Source organism: Dendrobates tinctorius, unplaced genomic scaffold (assembly GCF_039654945.1).
Source record: "Dendrobates tinctorius isolate UK_male_01 unplaced genomic scaffold, ASM3965494v1 ptg000058l, whole genome shotgun sequence".
NCBI lineage: Eukaryota > Metazoa > Chordata > Amphibia > Anura > Dendrobatidae > Dendrobates > Dendrobates tinctorius.
In genome coordinates, this window is record NW_027361726.1 from 1,967,034 (window position 1) to 1,977,021 (window position 9,988).

At 47.7% G+C, this 9,988-nt stretch overlaps 1 protein-coding gene across 1 annotated transcript in view; it reads left to right on the top strand.

The window, feature by feature from the left end:
• Nucleotides 1-9,610, top strand: part of GCH1 (GTP cyclohydrolase 1) — a 48,157-nt gene extending 38,547 nt beyond the window's left edge. Inside the window, exons 5-7 of the mRNA XM_073577935.1 lie at nt 267-298; nt 8,683-8,767; nt 8,876-9,610. Of these exons, the coding sequence (XP_073434036.1) occupies nt 267-298; nt 8,683-8,767; nt 8,876-9,002 (244 nt within the window). The 3' untranslated portion in view covers nt 9,003-9,610. The remainder of the gene's footprint in view (nt 1-266; nt 299-8,682; nt 8,768-8,875) is intronic.
• The last annotated feature ends 378 nt before the right edge of the window (nt 9,611-9,988 follow it).

The window sequence follows — 9,988 nt, forward strand, 5'->3', positions numbered from 1 at the left end:
AACTGGCCTGTGTTTCAACTGAAGGTAGAAAAATTAGATTCAAAGAATCACCAAGTATTGTGACATTATATTCTGTCACTCCTATACACTGATTGTGTGTGGTATTGCTGCTCTATTGGAGTGAAGAGTACTGAGCTGCAGTACCACACACAACCTGTGGACAGGGGTGGTGCTATTCTTTGAGGAAAGCAGACATGTTTTTCTAATCCTGTGTAAGCTGTGTTTGTGCACAACAATATACATGAATTGTCTTTGTTTTTCTTAAGGATCGTGGAGATTTACAGCAGACGACTACAAGGTAGGGAACCCGAGACTGGATCCTGACGTCTGTGATACTGGTTATAAACAATCAGAGGTCAGCGAGTCACACGGCAGCTTCTTAGAAAGGGCATGATTATTTCTAGCAGTGACATGAGCGCCCTTTATAGAGATAGTAATTGTTCTGACAACTGCTCCTGACAAGTTCTCAGGGGTGACCAGGAGTCGGAGATGACTTATAGCATTAGATTCCAGACTACAAAACAGCTGCCAGGTAAATGTTGAAAGGCTTTGTTGGATTACTGACCCCTTGTTCCCCAAGTACTGAAAAGATCCAGCAAAATTGAAAGAAAATATCCACCTCATTTTCCTTATATTTCTGGTATTTTTTTTTACATTTTTTTATACAGATTTCCAAATCCTTTTCATAGACAGAGGTAAATAAAATTATGTGTGCCTGCAGCCACCACTAGAGGGAGCAAATGACTTTACTGCAGATTGTCTTTCCATAGAGTTCTGCTTGCACTGAGCTCCCTCTAGTGGCAGATGACTTGTTAATTGTTATATCTTTGTCTATGCAGAGGATTTGTATCTCTGCAGCAGAAAAAACGGGCTTCGAGATTTAAGAAAGAAAACTTGTATTCAATTCCCATGGGTGTCAATAAACTGAGTCATGTTCCCTGGCTCTTAAAGGAAATCCTTTAGATTTCTATCTAAGGGCAAAATGGGATCAGGGGTGGCCTGCTGAGCTTGGAGAAATCTCTTTTTTTATTATTTAAATAAGCTAAAATAGAGTCATAGCAAGCCTACAAAGGAAAATGTCCAATTTTTTTCTTTCATTCTTATCATGCAAAGTGACCGACAGCTATCTATATACAAAATTATAAATGGAGAGAAGCAGCGGTTGCAGGCTCTCTCTGTAGTCAGGGTGAAGCAGCAGTTGTAGGCTTTATCATTGTGTTTGGGGTGAAGCAGTAGTTGTAGACTCTCTCTGTGTAGTCAGGGTGAAGCAGCGGTTTCAGGCTCTCTGTGCAATCTGGGTGAAGCAGCAGTTACAGGCTCTCTATGTGTGGTCGGAGAGAAGCAGCGGTTGAAGGTTCTCTGTGTGATCGGGGTGAAGCAGCGGTTGCAGGTTCTCTGTGTGAGCAAGGTGAAGCAGCAGTTGCAGGCTGTCTCTGTGTGGGCGGGGTGAAGCAGCGGTTGCAGGCTCTCTCTGCATGGGTGGGGTGAAGCAGCGGATGCATGCTCTGTGTGGGCGGGATGAAGCATCGGTTTCAGGAGCTCTCTGGGTGGGGTGAAGCAGCGGTTGAAGGTTCTCTGTGTGATTGGGGTGAAGCAGCGGTTGCAGGTTCTCTGTGTGAGCAAGGTGAAGCAGCAGTTGCAGGCTGTCTCTGTGTGGGCGGGGTGAAGCAGCAGTTGCAGGCTCTCTCTGCATGGGTGGGGTGAAGCAGCGGTTGCATGCTCTGTGTGGGCGGGATGAAGCATCGGTTTCAGGAGCTCTCTGGGTGGGGTGAAGCAGCGGTTGCAGGCTCTCTCTGCATGGGTGGGATGAAGCATCGGGTGCAGGCTCTCTGTCAGAGACACCGCACTGAACTTGCTCACTGAGCCAGTGCGTGTGTCCTGAGTAAAGCGAAAGCGCGCTCAAAGCTACCTGTGGAGCGGGCAGCAGTCGAGTAGATGCGTACTTCAGAGCCGCAGGACCTGAAGCATGTGACTGCTAGAGGCGTGGCCTAAACTCCACAGAGCTAGGAGCTGCAAGACAATTCCTAGCCGAGTAACTGCAAGACAAAGTTACCAGGGGGCATAGACAGGGAGAATAGTCAGGACGTAGCCAATGAGTCACACACAGATTGCTGCAAGGTACCAAAGGGGGCGAGCAGAGAGTAGTCAGGTCACAGGCAATGAGTCATACACAGATAATAACGCAGTACAAAATCAACAGGCAAACTCACAACGGGAAACAGAGCCAGGTCAGAACCATATAAACAAGCTATAGCAACAAACAGGCACACGGGGGTCAGCACACTAGGCCAAAGGCAAAAGTATAACTGGCAGGGATTGAAGCTACCCAGGGATTTATGAAGCTCTCCCAGAACCAGAAAGAGGCCACAATCATTAACCCCAAGTGTGCAGGTCAAAACCTGCACAGAGCTCCAGACATTAACCCCCAGTGTGCAGCTCAAAAACCTGCACTGGGATCATGACAGTACCCCCCTCTCAACGGGGGGCCTCTGGACCCCCAGGCTTCCCCGGGTACTTGGCATGGAACGCCCGAACCAGGCGATCTGCATGTACCGAGCGAGCAGGGACCCATGAGCGCTCTTCTGGTCCATATCCCTTCCAGTGGACCAAGTACTGCAAAGAGCGGCGCACCCGCCGAAAGTCCACAATATGTCCGACCTCATACTCCAATTGACCCTCCACCAGCACTGGAGGAACAACAGTCTCAGAGTTCTCTTTGACAGATCCTGCTGGTTTCAACAGAGACTTATGGAACACATTAGATATTTTTAAGGAGGCGGGGAGACGCAACCTATATGCCACAGGGTTGACTATCTCCATAATCTCGTACGGACCAATGAACTTTGGTCCAAACTTAACTGATGGTACCTTTAAGTTGATGTTACGCGTGGAGAGCCAAACCTTCTCTCCCACGGCTCTCTTTTTGTCCGCAAAATATTTGTATCTCCCCTGGGCCCGAGAGATATTACGCCGGACTTCAGCCCAGAGGTTTTTTAACCGTTGAACGGACCCCTCAGCTCCTGGACAACCGGAATCCACCCGAGAAAACTCCCCAAAATGCGGATTAAAGCCATAGTTAATCAGGAATGGGGACATGTTGGTGGACTGACTCACCCGGTTGTTAAAAGCGAATTCAGCCAACGGTAACGCATCACACCAATCCTGCTGTCTGGCGGAGGTCAGACACCTGAGAATTTGTTCCAGGGATTGATTGGTGCGTTCTGTCTGACCATTGCTCTCCGGGTGATATGCCGACGAGAAGGAGAGTGAGATGCCCAATTTCATACAGAACGCCCTCCAAAATTTGGCCACAAACTGCACACCTCTGTCAGACACAACATTCAGGGGTACCCCATGCAATCGGACCACATGCTGCACAAACAACCTTGACAATGTTTCAGCTGAAGGTAATGCTGCCAAGGGAATGAAATGGGCCTGTTTACAAAAACCTATCCACCACCACCCAGATCACGGTATTGCCCCTGGAAGGTGGAAGGCCGGTAATAAAATCCATGGAAAGATGAGTCCATGGCCTATCAGGAACCGGTAAAGGTATGAGTTCCCCAGCCGGTCGGTTATGCGAGCTTTTGGAACGGGCACACATGCCACAAGCAGAAACAAATTCCTTGACATCGGACCTTAATGAAGGCCACCAAAAACCCCTGGCTACTGCCTCTCTAGTGGCCATGATACCTGGATGAGCACTCAGCCTAGAATCATGAAACTCCTGCAGAAGTCTAGGCCGCAATGAATCTGGAACAAACAGTTTATCGCTTGGCCTGGTTGCCGGAGCTAGGGCCTGAGCCCTTAGGATTTCTTGTTCCAACTCAGTTGAGACCCCCGCCACTACCACCCCTGGGAGAAGAATGGAGGACGGCAGCTCAGGGGGAGACACTGGATCAAAACTTCTGGACAGAGCATCCGCTTTAACATTTTTGGACCCCGGTCGAAAAGTAATTGAGAACTGAAATCGTGAAAAAAAAAAGTGACCAACTGGCCTGTCTAGGAGTAAGCCTCTTAGCAGATTCAAGGTATGCCAAATTTTTGTGATCCGTGACAACCGTGATAGGGTGAGCCTCCCCTTCCAAAAAGTGCCTCCATTCCTCAAACGCCAGCTTGACCGCAAGAAGTTCTCTATTGCCTACATCATAGTTTTTCTCAGCTGAAGAGAACTTCTTGGAGAAGAAGGCACAGGGTTTGAGATTGGTAAGGGTGGCCGGACCCTGGGACAGCACAGCCCCCACCCTCACTTCAGAAGCATCCACCTCCACAATGAATGGTTTGGACAGGTCAGGTTGCACCAACACTGGGGCAGACATAAAACATTTCTTAATCGCTGAGAAGGATTCCTTAGCGAGTACAGACCAATTTTTTACATCAGCTCCCTTCTGGGTAAGATCTGTGAGTGGTTTAACCACTTGTGAGAAACCTTTAATGAATCTCCGGTAATAGTTTGCAAATCCTTAGAAGCGCTGGAGCCCCTTGAGATCTCGAGGCAAAACCCAGTCAGCGATCGCCAGCACCTTCTTAGGATCCATATGAAACCCCTCACAGGACACAATCAACCCCAAAAAAGACAGCTCCTGTACAAAAAACGAACATTTTTCCAATTTAGCGAACAATTGGTTCTCCCTGAGTCTCTGGAGAACTGTCTTTAGATGTTGCAAGTGAGATTGACTGTCCGGGGAATACACCAAAATATCATCCAAATAAATAATAACAAAATGGCCTATCAGATCAGAAAACACAACATTGATGAAATTTTGGAAAATAGCAGGTGCATTAGTTAACCCAAATGGCATTACCAGGTTCTCAAAGAATCCTTCTGATGTGAGGAATGCCGTTTTCCACTCGTCCCCTTCCCGAACCCTTATCAGATTGTAGGCCCCCCGCAGATCTAACTTGGAGAACCATTGGGCCCCAGCTAACTGGTTACATAAGTCTGTGATGAGGGGAAGTGGGTAAGAGTCCCTATCCGTTATCTTGTTCAGTTCCCGAAAGTCGAGGCACGGCCGCAAACCACCATCTTTTTTCTTCACAAAGAAGAACCCTGCTGCCACAGGTGACACAGAAGGCCTGATATGCCCTTTGCGGAGACTCTCAGCAATGTACTCCTTCATGGCTTGGCGCTCAGGCCCAGACAAATTGAACAATCGAGCCTTAGGTAACTTGGCTCCGGGTACTAAATCAATGGCACAATCATAGGGTCTATGTGGTGGCAGCGCCTCAGCCTCACTTTCGGAAAAAACGTCTTCGAAATCCTTCAGGTACTCCGGAATACCTTCCAGATCGACAGACGACACAGACACGGATTTAACAGCGTTAACAAGATGTCCCCGGTTACCACATTTATTATTGCATCCCCATTGAGTGATTTCCCCTGTAACCCAATCAATGGTAGGATTATGGCGTTGAAGCCAAGGCATCCCCAGTACCAGTCCTGCAGGCAAGTTATCTAGCACCAGACAACTTAGTTTCTCCACATGAGTGGAACCCACTTTTAGAGAAAAAAGTTCAGACCTGCAACAGATACCGTCTTGGGTAAGAGGAGATGAGTCAATTGCCACAAGTTTAACAGGATCGTGAAGCCTGACTGTCCCTATCTTATTAAGAGTCATAACCTTGGTATCAATCAGGTTCACAGCAGAACCGCAGTCAATAAAAGCAGTAGTCTGAACAGGACCATAACCAATTTCCAGTTCCACCTGCAGCACCATTTTTACACATGAGGAAAATTGTACCTGAAGGTCTGGGTAGCCTCCTCGATTACTACCCAGACCTAGTCGTTTCCCGCCATCTTGGAGGATGACGGACAGGAGGGGCAGTCCTTCCAGTGTCCAGATTCCCCACAATAGAAGCACAACTGCTTTTCCTGGCGGCGTCTTCTTTCCTTTCCCTCACAGGTGACAGCACTCACCTCCATAGCCAGAGGAAGAGTCCGGGTCTCATCTCCACTGAAGAATAAGGGCGTTTCCTGTTGCATAATGCCTCTAGCCCGCAGCCTGCGATCCATGCAAACTGCTTGGACCATGGCATCCTCCAGGGAGTCAGGCGGAGGATGAAGTGCCAACGCATCCTTCAGACGTTCACACAGGCCTCTGTGGAACAGCCCCCGAAGGGCGGCATCACTCCAGGAAATCTCCGCTGCCCAACGTCTGAATTCAGTACAGAACCATTCGGCCGAGTGCTCCCCCTGACAGACACTCATCACTTTGTCCTCAGCCAACCGCACTCTATCAGGCTCATCATAAATAAGCCCTAAGGCTTCAAAAAATGCATCCACAGACATTCTCTCAGGGGCAGAAGAGGAAAGCGAGAATGCCAAGGCTTGTGGGGACCTCCTAAGCAGGGACATCACCACCCCCACCCTCTGTTTCTCATCCCCAGAGGAGCGGGGTCTCAAAGAAAAAAAAGCTTACAGCCCTCCTTAAATGCCCTGAAATCATCCTTGTTACCAGAAAATATATCTGGCAATTTAACCGGGGATTCAGGTGGGACTAAAATGACATCTCTATTCCCCACCTGCCGGAAGCCTGCGGAAAGTACCCCCTGAACTGAGTCCTCAACCCGCCGTTGGGACTGGGCCAGAGCTTGGTGTTCCAATCTAAGCTTCTGCAGTGACTGAGTCAAGCTTTTCACCTGCTCAGATAAAGCACACATTGGGTCCATGCTGCAGAAGTGAGGAGAGAAAAAAAAAAATTGTAGGCCAGTTATAATGTCAGAGACACCGCACTGAACTTGCTCACTGAGCCAGTGTGCGTGTCCTGAGTAAAGCGAAAGCGTGCTCAAAGCTACCTGTGGAGCGGGCAGCAACCGAATAGATGCGTACTTCAGAGCCGCAGGACCTGAAGCATGTGACTGCTAGAGGCGTGGCCTAAACTCCACAGAGCTAGGAGCTGCAAGACAATTCCTAGCAGAGTAACTGCGAGACAAAGTTACCCCCGGGGCATAGACAGTGAGAATAGTCAGGACGTAGCCAATGAGTCACACACAGAGATAGCTGCAAGGTACCAAAGGGGGCGAGCAAAGAGTAGTCAGGTCACAGGCAATGAGTCATACACAGATAATGACGCAGTACAAAATCAACAGGGAAACTCACAACGGGAAACAGAGCCGGGTCAGAACCATATAAACAAGCTATAACAACAAACAGGCACACGGGGATCAGCACACTAGGCCAAAGGCAAAAGTATAACTGGCAGGGATTGAAGCTACCAAGGGGTTTATGAAGCTCTCCCAGAACCAGAAAGAGGCCACAATCATTAACCCCAAGTGTGCAGGTCAAAACTTGCACAGAGCTCCAGACATTAACCCCCGGTGTGCAGCTCAAAAACCTGCACTGGGATCATGACACACTCTGTGTGGGCAGAGTGAAGCAGCGGTTGCAGGCTCTCTGTGTGGGTAGAGTGAAGCAGCGGTTGCAGGCTCTCTGTGTGAGCAAGGTGAAGCAGCAGTTGCAGGCTGTCTCTGTGTGGGCGGGGTGAAGCAGCGGTTGCAGGCACTCTCTGTGTGAGCGGAGTGAAGCAGGAGTTGCAGGCTCTCTCTCTGCATGGGCGGGTGAAGCAGCGGTTCCAGGCTCTCTCTGTCTGAATGGGCGGGGTGAAGCGGGTCTTGCAGGCTGTTTGCGTGGACGGGGGGGGGGGAACGTCACAGGCTCTGTTTGCGTGGGCAGGGTACATAGACTCTCAGGCCCTGTCATGTGGGTGAGGTGAAGCAGGACTCGCAAGCTCTGTCAGAGTGGGCGGGAGGACTTACAGGCTCTCTGTGTGGATGAGGGAAGAAGGACTTGCAAGCTCTGTCAGCATGGGCAGTGTAAAGAAGAACTCTCAGGCTCTGTCAGCATGGGTGGGGTGAAGCAGGACTCTCAGGCTCTATCAGCATGGGTGGGGTGAAGCAGGACTCACAGCCTCTTTCTCTATGGGTTATTAGGGAAAGCAGGACCCGCAGGCTTTATTAGAAAGCTATACATTCCCAGAGTCATAAAAGAAACCATCAAATATAAAAGACAAATACAATCTTTATTAATCCACATGAAAAAATTACATGCCAACAATGTGGGCCTATGGAGGAGAACAGACAGAGAATACTGCGGATAATTGCAGGAATGCACAGAAAAACACTGCAGCCGACGATCATAAATATACAGATCTCATAACTAGAGGAATCAAGGGTAAGCATAAGGCAATACAATATATATACCAAAATGGGCCAGTAAAAAATGTGCCAATACAAAACAATGTTCAGCGCAATGTCCAGATTAACATGCCCATTAATACAAAAAATGCCGCTTACCCATGGCCGCTGATGTATCTGTGTGCCTCCCTGCAGACCCCCTGACGCGCGTTTCGCATGAGGTGCTTTTTCAAAAGGGGTACCATTTTGTTATGTGGATTAATAAAGATTGTATTTGTCTTTTATATTTGATGGTTTCTTTTTTGCGCCAATCTTTTTCTTGGTTTGTTTACTTCATTAGTGGGAGCTTCTCCATCTTTTATCCCTTCTTGACTGGCATTATGCCTCTGTCTTTGGATTGAAGCAATTGCTTCACTATTTACTATAGACATTATATGCTTATTTTGACTTCTTGTTCTCATCCCCAGAGTCAGGAGATAAAAGTGTCTCTGGTTGACAGATTTCTTCTTTGAACGTCATAACGTTACAGAGTTTTTGTTCTTTCCACAGTTCAAGAACGCCTTACAAAACAGATCGCCATTGCAATTACAGAAGCCTTGCAGCCTGCCGGGGTGGGAGTGGTGGTTGAAGCTACGTATGTCTACTTATAATTATATAAAAACATGACTATATACTGAGTGGGGGAGGACAGACAAGAGGGTGTTGTCATAGGCGCCAATGGGTCTCTTTTTGCTCCTCACAGGCACATGTGTATGGTCATGAGAGGGGTTCAGAAGATGAACAGCAAGACAGTGACAAGCACCATGCTTGGCGTATTCCGAGAGGACCCCAAAACTAGAGAAGAGTTCTTGACCCTTATCAAGAGTTGATCCTAGTGCCAAAACGTCTACATAGAATTTGTCGCTGCCTGGATCTGTCCCACGATGTCTGTGTCTCTGGTTCTGTTGTTTTAGTCTCTTGTGTAGGAATATGCATTCTCTGGTGACTGCTTGTGTCATATTTTATGGTCTCAGTGTTTCAAGAGTGGACAGGAGATTGGGCAGCAAAAGGCACAACCTCATCCATTAATACATTCTTCATTAACCATGTATTTTCAAACTTAGCACTTTTGGAAAGGTACAGAATGGGACTTTGTTGTCAAAAACCCGTCATGGAATGACCACCTACAGCCACAGCTATCGGTCAATACAGAAGAGATGCAGATGATTGACAGCAGTTTCCAATCGGTGGCTTTTGAACTGCTGCAAAACTGCAATGTCCAGCATGCCAGGAGTTGCAGTTTTGCAACATTTGAAGACCAATGATGTGGCAACTACTGACTGTCCTCCACCCAGAGACTGCTTGTCAGCAGAATGAGAGGGGGTTGGCCATTTATCACCCTCATCTATTAACTGGGCGTAAAGCAGCTGCTAAGAGCGTGTGTCACTCTGGAGATTAGACCTGTGCATACATTGAATAAATAGCATATTCATGGAAAGTGTGTAATTTTCACTTATACCTGAGGAGGCGCTGTTTGGAAACGTAACCCTTACTGGCAGGTTTACTCACAAATTACAGTTAAATACTGGGTGTCCGAGCAGCAACTCTCCAGTGATCAGATTATTATTGGAAGAACCTGCTACTAAAAAAGTAAATATTTATAGTGAACAACCCCTCTAAGACCATATCTCCCTAAAGGGTTTGTATGTGTCTGTTTAGGATTTTCATATATTTTACCATACTTTTTATATCCAGCTGCAATACAATCTGATTATATCATTATTAGCTTTCCTTTTTCTACATCTACAGTATATATATTTTGGAGAGATCAGGTTGTAGGACCCATCTACTTTGAGGCTTCCCCCCCCAACTCTAA